Below are 18970 nucleotides of genomic sequence, written 5' to 3'. Positions count from 1 at the left end.
ACTGATGATGTCAATCTTTAAAAACAGGTCACAGTTTTTAAAAAGGCCCATTCATTTCCTAAAACACCTGGGCACTGTAGATTTTAGCAAAACATTACTCAAATAGGAGTAAATAGTTAATTTGTGGAGACTATTTTCAGTCGTGTATTAATACACATTTGGTGGACTATTGTATATTTACAGCAGCAGACAGTGTATGTGGAATTTACTCATAATAAACCACAGTGCCCATGTTCATCATATTGAATAATGAATCTCAGCCAGCACAACGGTGTGTTTTTAATAGTTTTTGGAGGTCCATGACACAAAGGAATACGCTATATCAGGCTTTGGCTACACACACAGTACTTGTCAGTAGGATTCATTCATCATCGGTTCTGCTCTTTCCTTGGGATTTGTTGAAAATGGACTATCAACCAGTCTTATCCTTTAAGTAAGAAAATATGTTTTTATGTAATTTGGATGAACCAATCCTTTAAACTTCACCACCTTCCTCCCCACATCCTCCTGTGCTGCCGGTAACTCTTCTCCCTGTTGCCCCCCGCAGGTGAGCTGCGGCACATCACCAAGCTGAAGCCGTGGTCCCTGTTTGACGTCCTGGTGGAGAAGTACGGCTGGGCGCACGAAGACGCCGGCCACTTCACCCACTTCCTTCTGCCCATGCTGGAGATGGTGCCCGAGAAGAGGGCCTCGGCCGGCGAATGCCTCAACCACCCCTGGATCAACTCGTAGCCACAATCTCCGATCAGACGCCCTCCTCCCCTTGTCCCCCAACAATTAGCCCAAACATCACCCCCTGGTGGCAGCCTGTGGAACAACAGCATGGAGAGAAGCTGGAGACAAACAGAGTCGGAGTAGATGAGAAAGAATTATTCTTTCCTGCCCTATCCTACACATCCATTACATGCTTATCTGAGTAGGCTTTAGTCCCACACAAGACCACATCACCTTTTCCCAAAAGGAATGTAAAGACAAGCTTATGGAGATAACATGACATAGTAGCTGCGTCTTCCAAAACATCTCCCAAAAAGAATCAGATCATTTGAAGATGGATGCTGCTCACACCGTAAAAGGGAGTAATGAGGCCCCGTCTGGAAGAGATTCTTCTTGTCTTCTGCTGTCAAGATGTCAGCCAGTCCCTTCCATTTAATCTCCTCCTAATTTTCTGTTTTAACTTGTTTGGATCCAGTCATGGGCCACTGGCAGCTGCTGAAAGAAAGTGCTGAAAGAAAAGTGAAGGAGAAGCCCCATCGCAGTGCTGACGGCCCAGAGCTCCATCTGCCATGACCTTTACATAGCCAGGGCCTCAAAGACAGACAAGTGTGTGTGATTTTGTGAGTGAGAATGAGCGGATGTGCCTGTGCTCAAGATCTGTCTACATAGACCCTTCTTCCTCTCTTTCCAGTCCAGTTGCCCCTCCTTCTGTCCCTGCCTCTGCTATGGAAGAAGCACCCACATCTGACTAAACGTTTACACCCTGACCCCCGAGGGCGGCCAGTCCTCCAGGGGGCACCACTGACAGTTACCACTCTGCAGACAGATAGAAAAAGTGCGGGATGAGCAAAAAACAAAAAATACAATCTATTTAACACAGAGGAGGAATGCTTGGTCTTTAAGGACTATTTTTAAAATGCATGGAGAGACTGATTGATCAGCATGAACGGAAACGGACGATGGATGCAATATTTTATTTGTGCATTTCGCTGGTTTCTTTCCTGTTTCATCACTTCTCTCGGACATAATGTTAGAAAGAATTGTGTTAGGATATTTAGGTTCCCCCTCAAAGGAAGGTAACTATGTTACAACTCCTTCCTCTCCAGCTTTTGACATTCCTAAATCTTGGTCCTCTGCCATCAGTCCTGACGTTTATTCCCAAGAACAATTCTGTTGAGTCCTGATGTGGCACGTTTACCTGACCTGATTGGTACTATTACTCCCTTTTTTCCCCTATAGAGGAACCCTCGAGGAACCTGAGCTTCTCCAGAAAGGGGATGGTCACATGGAGGTTGCACTTGTCTTTGTAGATGTCCTTCAGGGATTTGAAACCTTTGTACATAGAACTGAGATCTTGCAACGCAGATAAGCAACAGTGGACAAAGTTTCAACACACAAGCATCATTCCAAAAATCAGAGGCTGTTGTTGGCATAACTTGACTTCCTCTGATAAGGTGGGGGGGGCGGGCCGCCATAGCGCTGGCCCTGGAGGAATGTTCAGACTGAACTGTGCCATCTGATGGCTGAATGAGAGTACTGCATTGCCACACACAGCTGCTGCTCTCAGTGCCAACGCTCCAAGACGTTCCACTTTATCTCTCCACTTAATCTCTATTTCTCTGTCTCTCTCTCACACACACAGACACACACACACACAAAAACGTGCATCATCACAATTAGTCCAGTTGCCTATTTTTCGCAATAAATGAAAAAAAGATGAGTATAAGTAAATGGTGAAATATTTTTAAAAACTATTTAATTCATTAAAAAAAAGAGGGGAAAAAAAAGAAAACAGCTTTTCTCTGGTTGTTGTGACCGTGACAAAATCTCGTCTTATACTGAGGTGATTGTGTTTGTCTATTAGAGATGTTTTTATTTCTTTTGTCATTATTATTATTATTATTAATTATTATTAATTATTATTATTGAAAGATTTTTTTACACAGTTGTCACCTCTCCCCTCCCTCCTTACTTGAACAGTGCTGCTCTTTCTGGGCTCTTGGTGGTGATAAAAAAAAATCAACAGTTTTGCAATAAAGGGTATGTGATGAGTTTTTTTGCACCAAAACCTCCTGATCTCACTCGTTCAGCCATGCTGACTGTTCTTCCTGATGACATTGACAGAATCGCGTCTCGTCTGTGTTTTTCATTGACAGATTTAATAAAATTGTAAATTAATGGATCCCGTGCTCTTGATGTAGTGAATTGTCTGCTTTGAAGCTGCATCAGTCAACCTCACTAAAAGGGTCAGAAAACCTTCAACTGGTCAGTAGAGGCAACAAAGGAAAGAAAAAGATCAATTAGTATAGATTCCCTCTTTTATTGATATGTATAATTCATACAAGTGTTCCCACTATTGTAATGGAAAGTTAAAAGACATGGGTTTGTTGTGAGTACAATTAGCCAAAGGCTTCACATTGTCTATGTAGTTTATAAGAACAAATGTTACAGTACATTATGATTCACACTAAAGCAAATATGGCCCATTAGACAACATTATCTAAGATGCAATAAAATATGGAGGGATAAAAGTCATCCTCAGATCAATATTAGTCATTAAAAACTAAAAAATGTGCTTTTGAGTATCAACGAGGGATGTTCTCAGTATTTTCTTTTAGATCTTCAATCACTACAAATGGTCTGTAATGCCATCTGTGTCTCTGCCAATGTGTCTGACTCCATTAGCACTCAATAAAACAAGTGTTGCCTCATGTAAAGCGCATAAAATCTCAGCTCAGAGGTACCTTAAAATTTTGGTGGGTGAAATGTTTGTACTAAAGTCAGTAGAAGGTTACATTTAAGAGTAACAGTAATGAAAGTGGAAACACCACCAATGTAAAACTCCATGAGGTATTTATGGCATCAACACTGCTAAAATGTAGTGATGAGACAGTGATCTTGTTATCCACAGTAGAATCTTACTTATCTTACTGTAGGAAGATGCAGTATACACATGTACTGAATCTATAGCGATGTATTATATGTATACAGTATAAAGGGCTTAGTAGCTGTGTGTGTACTTACAGGTGCCTGTCTGTGTGTGATCCATTGTGCTTAAGCAGTGTGTGTGTGTGTGTATATGTATGTGTGTGTCAGAGCAATGAGGCACAGTTCTTTAGCAGCAGGGGTTTGGCCAAATCCAGAATGTCCAAGTTCGGATCGAGTGACCTGCCCAGACCCTCCAGCACCATGATGGCAAACACAATGGAGGCGAAATTACTCTCCAGCTTCACCTAGAACAACAATCAGTAACAACATCAGTAAGCGAAACATATCACGGCAAGTTCAGTCTGTTGGTGGTTAAGTTTTGTACAAAACTAGGCCTAAACAAGCACTGTTTATAAGGTTAATAGCTCAGCAACCACCTTTTTGCAACAGAGTTATCACATCATGATTGTTTCTTTGGCTTTTGCTGTCTTTTAATAAGCTTTTATCCTTTTAACCAGGAAGTGACATACTGTTATATCACCACTGAGCTGACAAAAAGTGCTCTCTTCATCAGTGAGGGGAACTCCAATGCAAAAAAAACATTTATTCGGTCGATGACAATGATTGTTCAGTACAGTCAGTTTATCATGAAGATTCTGGGTTTAAGGTTCAATGTGATACAGTACGTGTACTAAACACCTCCAATGTGCAAACTGACATTACTTACAAGTACACTGTTTACCTGTTTACTATATACAACAGATTCAAATACTTTAAATACTAAATTCCTAAGGTCACATGTCATTTTTGTTTTCTTGTGGTTCACCTTGAATTACTCCTGTTTTTACATAAAAAAGCATTAACCAGTGGCCTCCACAAAGCTAAAACTTAAACTGTTAACTGCAAAAAAAAAAACCCAAAAAACTTGTTAGGGCTTTTTACTTGAGAAAACCATATTAGGACCACAGCAACAGCAGCGACTCAGAGTCGTCAACTGTCGTAATGTCACTAAACGCTTGTTCTGAACCAGATGAGTGTTTGTTCACCATAATGAATGTAACCTCCTGATATTCTACCTTATGTTTGATGAGTAGACCAAAGACTCTGGAGAGCAAGTCACCCACTTGGATCTATAAACACAACAAAAACCCAGTCAACAAACATCCATAGTAATAGTAACTGTTGTTTCCTAAAGTCACTGAACACTTTCACCAGCCAATAAGACATTTTGAATAGTTAAATACCTCCTGCTGATGGATGGTTACTTAGCAAAATGGCTATTTTCAAGGAGAATCTGTCAGTGTTACACTGGTGGTTTGGTTAATTTTCCTCTTTGAACCTTGAAGTTCCTGTTAGCCTATATAAAGTACATACAAGTTACTTCACTAGAAAGTTTCCTGATAAGAATGGATGAGCCTTTGCAAAGCAGTGTAAACTGCTAAGAGAATGAGTATACGCAAATTTGTTGTACACAGGGACAGTGAGAACAGGAAAGCAAGGACAAATAATAACGGCAAACAGTGCTTATTAAATCATAATATACCACACAAGAAGCACAAAATACAAGCCAGAACCAGAAGAGAATGGATATCGAACTATGGTGTATTATCATAATAACAATCACAGAATGATGGAATGATGATACAATTTATTTTCTAATGTCCTGAACATAGTAACATAATAACCATGACCATCATGGCAGCCCTGCATCAGAAACACAAATCAGACATGACATGAAAGCACAAATCTAGGTTTGTACCTTTCCCAGAGAGAGGGTGTTGCTGAGGGCATGGTCCACCAGCTGGGCCATCTCCTTCTTAAACTGAGGCACGTCTTGGCACTCATTGGCCCGAGCATGATTCAGGATCAACTCTGCCACTCGCTCACCCTGAATAAAGAAAATCAAAACCACAGTGACAGTTAGTCCAAGCTGGAGGTTTTCTTTGACCGACAGATGACATTCCTTTCTTGTTTGCTATTTTCTTGCTATTTTTTTTTCTGAGAAACAATTTTAAAGAGGCTGGCTTTTCTATGGAAAAGTTTTAAATTTAGAAATGTGTAAAACAAGTTTTAAAATATGTACTGCTACACTCCTGTAAAGTCAGAAACGTCTACATTTTCACACAGGTTTATCCCTGAAATGTTTGAACTGGAAAACACCTATAAAAGGTTTCTTCATATTCAAGAAAGTAAATGGCCAGGTAACACGCCTTTTAATCGGAATCACTTACGATGCAGACACAGTAACAGTAAATAGTATTTCAGTCACTGGGTTTAGATTACCTACAACTCGACAAATTCAACATTACAAAACACATTTCATTAAATAAACCGCTATAAATAGTTCAAACTAATTGTGTGTTCAAATGTTGAAGCAATCCCGACCATTCATCGAAAAAAACAACATCACACTACTGTTATAGATGAGAGTTTTTAAAAAAAAAATCATATTTTGTGTGAACTCTTCCCTATGCACGATTTCAGTGAAACTAGCACTGAAAGGTTGGATGCTAATTAAGAGTCCCAGTCCTCTACGCGATGTACAGTCCTTTTATCCTACGGCCATATATCAGCATGGAAACTTCATGTATGTACCATTTCCCTCATTACCTGACGCAGCACCACAGCTGTGAAGACAGCCTTGAAGTTGGCGAGATCGTGGTCGCTTAGCTGGGCTACGATGCCGGCGTCCAGCAGCACCAACTGGAGAGGACACGGGTCTGGCCTGACGCTGACCACCACTGTGTCCCACAAGTCAGTGAGGGTGGTCTTACCATGGGCCTCCCCTGAGATACCAGTACTGTCAATGGAACCAGGGAGCGGCCCCCAACACTGGACCAGAATGTTCCCGGGATGGAGATCCCCATGGACAAAGTTGTCCACAAAGACCTGGCATGCAGACATATAGATGGAGACAATGTAACAGATAAATATAATCTGACATAAAAACATAATCACATTTTCTTTCATCAACACAGAACACACATAAACAAGTGCAGTAACAGACAGGGAGACACATTCACACACGTTATGAAATAATAGTAATGGTAATCAGATGCAACTCATATCCAGCAGGTGATGTATCTCACCATCTTCAGCATGGTGTCTACTCCCATCCTGGCTATCCTCTGCTTCACCTCCTGAGGAATCTCAGAGCTCAGGTAGTTGGATATGGGCTCACTCTCCTGAACAGAAAGGTTGAATATAAACTGAGCAATTTTTGGCCTCATTTATGAAGGAAAGAAAAAGATATTAATTCAACCAGAATAATTCTATATGCCTAGAAATCACAGACATTGTGTCACATAGGTTGAGTTTGCTAAAGAAGACAATAGTTCAATAGTTATAGAAGTGTGCGGTTGATACTCTGACATGTGTGACTTGCTTGTACTGTACATTTGGAGCTCAGTCTATCACATGTCATTCAGTCAGTGTTTTCCATAGATTTTAAATCCTTCTGTACTCACTTCAAAAGTTTCCACTAAAATGGTCCTGGTGACAAATGGTCGTAACGGAGTTGGGAACTTGACGTAATCCACATCGCGAAAATTATCCCGGAAACGCTCAATGTTCCTGGCCTCAAAACGGAGATCAATCTGGAATAAAAGTTAAGTCGGATCACTGAAATGATTAAAACTCTTCCAGTTTCTTTTCTATGAGGTTATTTCTTTTCACACAGTAAATGTAATATGATATGCCTTACATGTAGGCACCTTAGTTATTTTACTTTTTCATTTCTTCACTACTACTTCACTCTGGCTCCTATACAGACATGCAAATAAAGTCAAGCAACTTTAGAAAATTCTGTATTATTTTAAATGTGGGGGTCTGAATATTCCTACCTGTTTGGTCATGAGCTTTTCAAACTCCTCTACTATCTCACACAGACTGAGCCACTTGAGTCCGGGCAGGCAGTGCAGGAGCCAACTGCCCGCTTTCATCAGCAGTAGGTCAGTTTCTACCTGCCTCCTGATGCCTGGGTGGACCACCTGTAATACACCAGGAACAGTTTCTAAACATCTGCTGACAGGCTTAAAACAAACAATTCATGAAGGCATGATTCAGTATTTTTCAGAAAATCTACGTGATCAACATGAACGTACTATACTCTAGTGAGGCTATTTTCACACTCACTTTGATAGCTACAGGTATCAGACGCTCCTTCTCTGCACTGCTCCCCTCCTGCTGCCCCTCTAGGTGACTTCTCTCCCCATAGCCCTCCTCCTCCTTACTCCCCCTCCAGAGCTGCCACAGGGAGCGCGCCACTCCTCCCAGACCAGGGATCTCCCAGGCTTCCAGCAAGTCCTCTTTCTCCATCTCCTCCACCAGCGACTGGAAGGCTGGATCCTCCACCTGATCCGCCTTTGCCCAGCCTCTGTACACCTGTGCCACACATCCCGAACCCACTGGCTCTTTGCTCTCAAACACTAAAACCCTCCTCCATCCCTCCCCGAAAGCCCTTCGGAGACACTGCTTGGTGTGGGCCCAGGAGTGAGGGTGCACCTTTACGTGGAGCCTGGAGAAGCGTTCGCAAAACTCCTGAGAGAAGATGTCCCGTCTGGTGCTGGCCCACTGCCCCAGCTTGATGAAAGTGGGACCAGATGTTTCAGTCACCCACAGCAGAGCATCCAGCCAGCAAGACGCCCAGCGTGCGGACACCAGAGCTAAGGGGCAGAGCAGGAGAAGGGGGCCAAATTTGAGGAGCAGCACCAATGCACGAAGGCTGAGGCGGAAAAAAAATAAAACTTTGTGCACTTGGACTTTGGCTAGAGACTTTCTGTCAGCAGTTTGGGATGGAAGAGTTGCTTCCTGGTGTCTGGCTGCACAGGATGATGCATTGACTGCACCCCAACATAACAATGAAACCTTGGGTATCTGGGTTAAAATCTGCCCTCTTTTAACAAGACATGTCCTGGAGCTCTGGATGAGTCTGGTTCTGGTAAAGGAGCCTGCTTTCTGGAAAGTGTACCTCAGGTTGAGAAGGACTGTTCTTGCTGCAAAGGCCATCGCTGTCATCATGTCAAAGGGCTGTTAGCTCAGTCCAGGAGGTGAATTGGAAAACACCCTTTTGCAAAACCATCAGTAAACGATGAGTCCAAACCTGGAATAATCTGTGGTCTCCAGGCAATCTGCTACATTCAACTAGCGACAAGACTATTTAGCTATTTTACCACAAATGAATGGCGTTACTTTAACTTACGATCAGTGGCAGTTACTGTGGTTTCCTGTAAACGGGAGGAAACGGGATTGCTTCTTTTCCCACTGTCGACAAGTGAGACATTTCATGGTTCAGCTGGCGTTACTGTACCAACCAAAAATATCATGCACTTCCATTGAAAACAGCATAGCCATGGAAACATTGCAATGACAACCACTTCACATCCGGGTATGACGTAACGCCGACGAGGTCACGTGATTCGCGCGTTTATCTGAAAAAACCCCAAAACTTTTAACGACTGGTTATTAATTAATACAAGACAGGTGTGTGCGCACCTTTTTAGCTCATACATGTAGTTGGTCATTGGTCAGTCTTGTTTCGTCATTGCTGCACAAAAAAAAATGTCGGTTTTCTCAAGTTAGCATAACTGGATGAAGAGACCAACTGACGGAGCTCGCGGCGTAGGTACATCACGGTTACCATGGTGAGCTGGTGAGTCACGGTATGTTAAACGCCTAACTACTATTAAAACTAAAACTCTGTCATAATATATATAACAGCTAGTATTTAGTATGCTTTTTTAAGTGCAGAGACGTCAGCTGTCCTACAGATGGAGACATTTTACACATTATTCTGGGCGCTAGTTCCGTTTATCTTTCCTTTTCTCCTGCTTTCTCCTCCCATCAGGGAGGAAAGAAGGATGCAAAAGTGAGCATAATACTTGAGAGACAGTTGTTGGCTTATAGAGCTTTTTCACAGCAGACATTTGGACTTATCAAAGCACTTAAAAGAACAAGTGGGGCTATTAACATTAACAATGGCTCTGTTCCATTAAGTGTCCCAGGAAGCCTTTCCAGTAAGCCAGCATGTATAATAGAACCCTAGAGATGGCTCATCTAAATGGAATACGGCCTTCATGTCATTAAAGCTTTTCCTGCTTTGACATGTAAAAATGTCTGCTGTGAAAAAGGTCTTTTCCTCATAAAAATCCTTGTTCATTACAACTGAACAGAAGTTTATGCTATAAAATAAAACTAAAGCTTACATTCTATGTTTCTTTTTGTATGTCAGTTTGGGAGAGCATACCTTAGCGATTAAAAAAGCAAGCAGTTTATTTATATAGCACGTTTCACAGACACCAGTCACAAAGTGCTTCACAGTCAAAGAAATGCAATGGAAATAAGCATGTATTAGCATCTCCATGTAATTTCTTGACACGACAGACCTAGGTTGGCTATGTTTCTTAGGTGAAAGAAACATGATCGGGTCAGCGTCCTAATGTGAGAATCGAAACACATATATAGCCCTTTTCAAAGCAGAAGTTAAATGCTTTACAGGAGAAAGAAAGAGGTAAAAAACTCGAAAAACTTGTTTTAAGATGCTTTTTAAAGATGTGCACTGAATCAACTCTAGGTAATAGCTCTGGAACCCATGATTGTTTTCATTATCGATTTTTTTCACGATTATTTACTTGATTAATCAATGAATTGGTTGGTCTATAAAATGTCAAAAAATATACAGAATAAAATGGCCATCAGAATTTCATAAAGCCCTATGTGACATTTTTAAATAGCTTTTTTATCTGACCAATGTACAGAAACCAAAGATATTCAGTTTACTGTCAAATAAGACAAAGAAAAGCAGCATATCCTCCCATTTGAGAAGCTGTAACCAGAGAAATGTTTGGCATTTTTGTTGAAAAATATCTAAAACATCTATTGACTATCAAAATTGTTGTTGTCAATGAATTTTCTGTCTATTGATGACACAAGGACATATGTAGGCTGTAAAATTGCAGGAACCTTTTATATAAATTGGAAATGAAAACAACAGCAACAACATTTTCTAGCTGGCTGTTGATTGGTTGTATAGGCACGTCGTTGGGCAGAGCAGAGTTTACTGTATGCGTCTGCACATTAATGGAAGTGGCATTAAAAAGTACTTCCTGATAGGATACTCTGTTTTCCTGAACAAAAAGTTCCTAAGAGATGACTTAAGAGCTGCTGTTTTATTTTTCTGTATTGCAAAAATCTGTTTCTAGGTCATAAAGAAAATGAGGAGGCAGGGAACAAAACACACCCTGAGTTTGATTTCATTGTCATTCCCTCAGAGGTCTTGCAAACAGCCCACTATGCACCATCAAGGACTGAGAACTTGTCCCGGCCATGTTCCCAGTCACTGTGTGAGTCCCCTGGACAGTGGGCTCAGTACACTCCCAGGATCCCATCTGTGGGCCTGATAGAGGACTCAGCAACACAATAAGGTGGTGGATAAACGCCAAACAGATGTTACTAACTCCCGCCTCCCACCCTGTTCCCCCCGAAGCTATTGATGGACAAGCCAGGCTTTTTAGATCTCTCTTGCATTTCAAAGGCGAGGTCAGGGTTTGGGCTCAGAGGTCAGCAGGATAGTTGCTCTGCTGAGGTGATGCTGTTAGACACTTTATGAAGGCCGCTCAGTGAAATGACTGTAGGAATGCAGCCGAGGCCCCTATACATGCATTTGTATGTAGATTCTTAGCTGTATAGTACATCTGAAGGGTGAAATGAAATCACAGGGCAACCCTGATACCCAATAATGTGTGCATGTACAGTTAAGCATGTGTGTCTATGTTCTTCTGCTTGTGTGTGCAGTTGTGTATCTTTTAGTGGTGGAAAGTAACTAAGTACATTTACACATTTACACAAGTACTGTACTTATCTGCAATTTTGAGGAACTTACATTACTTGAGTATTTCTATTTGATGCTTACTCCTGTTGTTCAGAGGGAAATTTAGTTGTTCTTATACATCTATTTTACTTGTTAATAGTTAGTTTGTAGATTCTGATTTTACATACAAAACATATGATCAGCTTATAAAATACGATGCATTGTTATAGATTAAACTACCAAACAGTGTATGAAGTAGTTGCAACAACATAAAAGCTACACTACAACATTAAAATGCTGCTGACGTGTTAATGCAGTGTTAGTGTTATTTTCTTTTAGCTGACAACACTTCTGTAATGGAATATTTTCACAATTGTGTTATTCCTTCTCTCATTGAAGTTAGTTCACCACAGTTATCTCTGTACATATTGGATGTGCACGCTGTACAACATCAACTCCATAGTTCCCAGTACACCTCTTGAATTTCCTGTTCAAAACTTCAAAGTAAAATAAAATGTTTCCACACTGTTTGGCAGCATCGAGTATCATGAACAAATTCACAATCTAATGCAATCCAATGTAATTTTCCTAGAACAGTTTGTAAAGCTACCAAAACCTCTTCAGTCTTTTGCATATACGTATATGTGTTATTCTTGAACTATGACCTCACAAGCTGAGTTGAAACAGCCTTTCTGAAACTGAATCTAATTGGCTTAGCTAAGGTACAGTTGTATTAATTGCATGGCCATTGTATTGAATTGCATTAGCTTGCACAGTTATTTGTGATATTGTGTCCATCCCCATTAGGCCTGCAACTAACATGGATTAGTTTCTTGATTAATCATTTTGTTTACAAAATGTCATATAGTGAAAAACATCTATCTTAATTTTCTAAAAGCCTAAAGTGACATCTTCAAAATGCTTGTTGGGTACAATCAACGGTCCAAAATCCAGGGATGTCCAGTTTACAATCACAAAATATAATGAAAATAATCCTCACAAGTGACAAACTGGATGGATGTTTGGCATTTTGGCTTGAAAAATTACAATTAAACAACTTAACTGAAGCTACTGAATAGCACAATTCTATAAAGTGGAATATTTAAATCTAAGATGTCACTTTAATGGCTGCACCCTTACGTGAAATGGGAATTTCTAAATGTCTTGTGCATCATTTAATACCCATATCTCTGTAAATGAGTATGACATATTTTCAACATAAACATTGCAGGCTTTGAGAACTGTTTATCCGTAAAACATACATTTGTAATAATGGACTTGCCAAAGAGGGCCTGTGGGGTTGAACAGGTTAATTATTAATCACTCTGGTTATCAGTATGCATGTGCAGCCTTGTTTCCTACTCTCTCACTTTTTCCCCACTCTGTCCACAGGACCACTGAGTTACTCTGTCCTGGGCCTGATGGTGAGCTGGACTCCCCAGTTTGTGTTCTCTCACTGAGCAGGTCAACAGTGATCAACCCAAACACTGCCAAACCATTTTCTGTCTAAGAACACGCACAGCATTCAGCACACACCACTTGTGCTTCTACACAACTTGTTGTTGTTGTTGTTGCTGCTGCTGTTGACTGGTACATGTGAACCAGTAAACAAAGTGTTGCAGAGATAAAATAGATGAACATGTTGTCCCCTCATTTACTGAGGAAGAGTGGCCCTTGGGCTTCTTTAATTGGCTCCCAGAGGAGGCTTTTATTTATGCATTCAGTTGTGCTCAGCTTTGCCCCTTCCTGCCCCATTCCTCTTCTCTTTTTTTTTTTAGCAGGACACTCGGTTTCCCCGGCAACTAGGGCTCCAATCACCCGGCCAGCTGCAGATTAGTTCAGCGGTGGGGGGTTTAGGTGGGTGGGAGGTGATGTGGAGGGGGGTGATGATGGAAAATGGAGAGGGAGGAGATAGAGAAGGGAGGAAGGGAGAAAGGGAGGGGGGTGGCAAGAAGGAAGGAGGGGTGGGAAAAGTTTGAGAAGGGGAGAGAGAAAGAGAAGGGGCCAGCGTCATTGAGAGATAGGAGTCCGAATGAGTGAGCGTGCATTTGAGAGTGCAGAAAGAGCTGTAAACATTTTAGCCCGGAGGCTGGATGGGAGGAGGGATTTCCCTGACTTTGTGCCTTTTTCAAACTTTTTGTGCACTTGGAGCTGCACTCTGTGTCTTTCTCTGTCTGTGTATATGTGCGAGGTACAGGCAGGGGCTATGCAAAGTGAGAGAAGTTGGAAGCAGGGGTAGGGGTGTACAAACCGTGGAAGAGAGAGAGGGGGAAAAAGGCAAACTACTCTGAAGGAAAGGAACCATGCAAGTGGATGCTGTCTTCTGCGGAGTCAGGTTACGCAAAATGAGAAACTACTCCAAGAGCTCTTCATCAGGGCTCACCCACCTCAGAAAGGTAATGTGAGGAGTGTCCGTGTGTGACAATGTGTGTGTTTGCATGTTTTTTTCTTCTACTTTTAAAAATGTTCTCATAAACAAAGTCAGTTAAGTTGTAGTAAGACTGGGTTTTCTTTCTATACAGCATATTTAACACATGGTGATTGAGTTGATATACTTTTTAATTGTTAATAGCGATGAATCAACTGAACCAAAGTGATCTGCCCAGTCTGAAAATCATTGATATTGTTTGAGGATCCATCTTCATGCATGTACATCTACTTAGCCTTCTCACATATTCTCTGCAGTCTAAATGTACATGCTTGCGTGTAACCTTGAATGTGTCAGTATGCATGTGTGTGTCCATGTACAGAATGTATGTCAATGCTTGTTTAAAGCAATATGGATGATAAATGATAGGATGTGGTTTGTACTGTGTTTATTTGAGCCATATTTTTTTTTCCATTCTGGACTGCTTTGGCTCCAGGTGAAGTATAACTGAGTGTTGTTCAAGTAGCCAGTCTCAAACTGTCTGCAACAAGTCCATTACTGCTGCGCACAAGAAACTCGTCTTTACCTCACACACACACACACACACACACACACACACGCATACACTCAGTGGCTGTCAGCTCTCATCTGCTTATTAAATGAAAACAAACTATAGGTAGATGGTTTGGTGAGAATTTGGATAACCGTCAGAGTGCGCACTAAAACCATCACATTCCACACTGGCTTGTTGAGGGAGAGAGAGAGAAAAGAGGAGAGAGAATAAGTGAGATGAGCATTCTTCACTGTGAACAAAGGCACCTCTTCATGCAGACCTCCTCGGGGAGGACAGAGGAGTTCAGGTGGCTCCAAAAAGTCATCTTTTCAAGGATTAGGAATAACCATTTGTTTGCGGATTCATGACCAGGCATTATTGAAACTGTGCAGTCGGCTTTGAAAGTTTTACATTATACCTGTTTTTGAGCAGACAAATATGATGCCAGTGAAAAGACAAAAAGTAGTCTGACTGGTAAATGCACCATGTGGAGTTTTCATTGTAAACAACAATTTTGTTTATACTTTTAAGCAGAATGCACCCTTAAGGCCTACCAAACATCTTGAATGCATTTCCTACCTTTATAAAACCTTTGCAAAGGTTTTTTTTTAATGTTTGTAAATATTGTGAAACTTCCAAGACCAACTTCTTCTTCTCTTAATTGCTGTATTGATACCTTACTGCCGCCAACTGACAATGTGTGGAATTGCAGGAAATCCTTAAATAGACATGGCTTGTTTTTGAGGTTAATCACTAGTTTTATCCATCTCAGCGGCTTCCTCAGGCCTTTTAGTTCAGCCTGCTGGGCAATCATTAAACCCAAGAGCAAGATCCATGGAACATGCAGCACTGGAACATTTGATTTAATATGATTGATTTTAATAGCAGCTGAAGTGTCAACTTTCTGTACCGCCTCTTAAATTCTGTGTTATTTGTGTCATATTGGCATAAATGAACAGCTTCAGCAGGTCAATAGAGTTTTACTGACCACAAATCAACATTCCTCTATTCTCCTGTTTCTGTCTGTTCTAAGGTTGTATTTACTTAACTGGGTAAGGTTGAGAGTTTATTGAATTGAGACTGTCTGACTCTCCGGCACTGTAAAGAGAAGGTTTATAGAGTTGGAGATAAAGAGACAGGGACTATCTGTCTGCTAGTCAGCAAGCTTGTAATAAGTGGGCTGCAATCTTGTAAAGGGGCTCTGGTGTGGAGCCAGTGTGTGTGTGTGTGTGTGTGTGTGTGTGTGTGTGTGTGTGTGTGTGTGTGTGTTACCAGTGTTACTATCACACACAAACAGTGGTCTGTCAGATTGGGTCAATTGTTTACACTCTGAGTCGGGGGCAGAGGCTAACTGTCTGCATGACTGCTGTGCAAGACAACGTGCGCTGTGGTGGAAAAGAGGGTATTTGTGACCCTGTATTCATCACTCAGTACTCTCAATACCTCATTCTTCCTCTCTCAGTGATTCATTTCACTCTCAGAAACACACTCATTCATTCTCAGCATTATCTCTAATTGCATTTCCTCTGTTACTTTCTCCCTTTTCTTTCTTTCACACCAAAATTTTGACACACTCATATTCATGGAATTGTCACTCAATCTTTTTTTGCTTTCTGTGACTCATGATTTCTAGCATACACACTGACATAAACAGAGCCTGACGTATCAACACATGCAACACATGAGGTCTTAAATCTAGTCAGTGGAGGTTAACGGAATTTTTCATTAGTATACATGCTTCGTAAAGGGAAAAAAGAAAACTCCTGAAAACTCAAACACCAGATGTTTAGTATCTTGACAAGTCTGTCATCTCTCACAACTGAATCAGCTTGTTTTTTTCTTGGAAGCGTGCTGAAGTGGAGAAGGCGGCCTTGATGATTTGGTATGAGTCACTAGAGTGCAAATTCATCCAGGAAAACAGTGTTTAGCTTCACGTTGACACTATGGGCTCAATTTACAAGAAAGTTAACTATTAGATGCCTGTTTTACAAGCCTGTTTTTAATGTTTTACATTTATGAGTGTGTATATGTAGCCTATGTGTGTACATATACAGAAGTCTGCATATTACGGTTGTCATGTGAAAATTAACCTTGCTGATTTTTCATGGTTTAACTTCAGTTGATTACATTTTCCTCAATGGGTTTATAATAATTCATGTGTGCATTCCGGCATGTGTGTGTGTGTGTGCATGTGTGTGTCTGTGTAGGTGTATGTTTTTAGATGCAGCCTGTGACATCTGTCTTCTCTATTCTTTTCTGCTCAGAAAAGTGACAGCAGGGCTTTAGGAGGTTACAGCCCATCCACCCCTCCTCTTACAGGAACTGGCTTTTGACAGGCACTCTGCAGGGCGGCCTGCAACTTAAAGACCCCACCGGGCCAATCTCCTGCCGTCCCCGAGCTGCTGTTGTTGCCATGGTGACACGCTCAGAAAGAATGTGTCCTGTGGTGATGGTGAAAGAAATCCTCTTGTTTCAAAGATATGGTGGTGGGTATTGTCTGTGATGTTGGTAGATGGCCATGGGTTTAGTCATGATCAAAAACAACCCTACCCCCCTGCTCTCACACACACACACACACATACACAGATGCATGGATAATGCATACCATCTTAGACACCCGTAACCTTGTCCTTGTAAGAGTTAAACCAACACACATACATACATACATGCATGCATGGATAATGCATACCATCTCACTGGATACTAGAGGCATTTATCCAGTTGGCAGCTGGCCATGGTTATTTCATTAGATGCACCCTGAACCCCACACACATATATGCACACACTCTTTCTCTCACAGCCTGTCGCTTGCAAGCTGTTGCTCTGTCTGGCAGTTTCACTCTGCTAAGTGTCTGAGTTGTATTAAAAAGAAATCGGACCATGGCTTTAGAGAAAACGGTTGCTGTGACTTTAATTGGGACATTTGACAGGACGTGGCAGGCTGAATCTTTGTTCTGCTGTGTTGTTTACACTGACTACAGTAGAGAATGTGAATCTCTAGTAGAGTTCAGTCTGAAGAGAGGGGCAAAGACAGAGGTAGCTACAGTTTGATGGCGGGGTATTAGGTGTGAGCTGGGAGAATCATCACAGCAAACTGATGCTGATGAAGACCATCCAAAAGCCCAGTGTTTCCAGCTTGGTTTAGCTTTGCAGCCTGTGCCCACAGCGTGTGGCGGTGGCATAACCCCGAACGCACACACTCCTGAACACACACAAACGCATGCAGGAAAACAGGCACAGACAGACTCAAAGACAGACATGGACATATAGACCAGAACATGCACAGACACATGGATGCAAACACATGCCCACACATACTTGAACATCCACTGACATACTGTACTTGCACGTGAACATGCATTTACCATTTGCTTAACATTCCCAGCTTGGAAAAAGAACTTGTATGTGAGGAAGGCTGCCGTCTGGAAAGAAATGTGTCCATCTGGGTTCAAAGTGTAACTCTTACTGTGGCTGTACAGCTCGATTTAGGCTGGGGTTACCATGTTATAATGAGCATTCCAAAAATATTGGGTTACCGCATGTTTTGTTAGTTTGGTTATGTGCAGCGTGTGTATGTGTATGTAATATTTGAGATGAAAAAACTATAAGAGCAATGACCTTCAAATAATTTAAGGAGTTCCAGTCTACTCTACTGTTCTCTTCTTCTTTCTCTTGCAGCCATGGCTGAGAATGAGAAGAATTTTGTTTACCTGTCAATTTAGGGATCCACTCTATAATGAGAATTAAAACAATGTCTGGTGGTTCATCCAAGTGTAACAACTTAATGAGTAGATACTCCAGACACACTGCAGACACAGAGGAGCTTTGATCATACCAAATCATATCTAAACACTGTCTTGTTAAGTTCTAAAGCTGGGAAAGCAGTAGTTATCTCTTTGTCTGTCTCCAGTGTAATGATGGTTACAATAATCTCATCCTTTATTACACTGCTATATAGTGTTGAGTTGTATGTGCTGAGCCTGGTGTCAGTCTACATAAGTCCCTTTTACTTCTGTATAGATTTCTAGTTTGGATGGGCTCAGTTACATTACAAAACTATACATTTTTGCATAAATAATTTTTGTTATACATTGTTATATTGCAAAATTATGATAAGATTAAGTTTACAATAACTGTTAGTTGTTGGTTAAAATGTTTAACAAGTACACCAACAGCAGCAGACATAAAATTGAGATACAATTTAAGAATGCAAAACAAACACGCACGCTCACTCATTGTTCCTCAAGCATGTTGCTCAGTCTTTGCTAACTGCCTAAGTTACTACAAAATATATCTGCCATGTGTTGAGTACAATTTGTCTTGAGGTTGCTGAGGAGACGACGATGGAAACACACACCCTTGGATCAGTTTAGTTTGGCTTGCTTCAGCAGTGCTAAACACCCCTCTTCATTTCACTCAGTTTTGTGTCCACTGGCCCAGGCTCTCAGTTGTTGGTCACGGGGTGTGTGGAGGTCAAAAACGTCGGCTCTGATTCTGACTCTGGAGTTTACACTCCGGAAGAGCACTTTCCCAAGCTCTCGCCTTGCTCGGCTCCCCCGGGGATCGGCGGGTGAATTACAAAAATCCGTTTCTGTGCAGG

General features: G+C 41.3%; 3 protein-coding genes across 9 annotated transcripts in view; 2 read left to right on the top strand and 1 right to left on the bottom strand.

Moving 5' to 3' along the window:
* The window catches only part of srpk2 (SRSF protein kinase 2), a 73127-nt gene extending 70231 nt beyond the window's left edge, over positions 1-2896 (top strand). For all 4 annotated transcript variants that reach the window (XM_044194643.1, XM_044194644.1, XM_044194642.1 and 1 more), the window contains one exon: positions 548-2896. In XM_044194643.1, the coding sequence (XP_044050578.1) occupies positions 548-732 (185 nt within the window). In that variant the 3' untranslated portion in view covers positions 733-2896. The remainder of the gene's footprint in view (positions 1-547) is intronic.
* Positions 2897-3014: 118 nt separating this feature from the next.
* On the bottom strand, positions 3015-9029 carry adck2 (aarF domain containing kinase 2). Its single transcript, XM_044194648.1, has 8 exons — positions 7777-9029; positions 7485-7631; positions 7110-7238; positions 6732-6827; positions 6253-6531; positions 5402-5530; positions 4719-4772; positions 3015-3947 (listed from the first exon to the last, which is right to left on the bottom strand). The coding sequence occupies exons 1-8, from the start codon at positions 8659-8661 to the stop codon at positions 3807-3809; spliced, it is 1860 nt and encodes a 619-aa protein (XP_044050583.1). The 5' UTR covers positions 8662-9029; the 3' UTR covers positions 3015-3806.
* Positions 9030-9130: 101 nt separating this feature from the next.
* The window catches only part of si:dkey-82f1.1 (DENN domain-containing protein 2A), a 40726-nt gene continuing 30886 nt past the window's right edge, over positions 9131-18970 (top strand). The window contains exons 1-2 of one of the 4 annotated variants that reach the window (XM_044194641.1): positions 13444-13845; positions 16635-16856. Coding sequence is in view for 1 of the 4 variants with exons in the window: in XM_044194637.1 (XP_044050572.1) it covers positions 9282-9292 (11 nt within the window). In the remaining 3 variants the exon portion in view is untranslated. Of the gene's footprint in view, positions 9303-13443; positions 13846-16634; positions 16857-18970 lie in introns of those variants that run through there. The other 3 variants (XM_044194637.1, XM_044194639.1, XM_044194638.1) reach the window with 3 other exon arrangements.

The sequence above is a fragment of the Siniperca chuatsi genome, linkage group LG4 (genome assembly GCF_020085105.1).
Source record: "Siniperca chuatsi isolate FFG_IHB_CAS linkage group LG4, ASM2008510v1, whole genome shotgun sequence".
NCBI classification, from domain to species: Eukaryota; Metazoa; Chordata; class Actinopteri; order Centrarchiformes; family Sinipercidae; genus Siniperca; species Siniperca chuatsi.
This window is presented reverse-complemented; position numbering and strand designations above follow the sequence as displayed.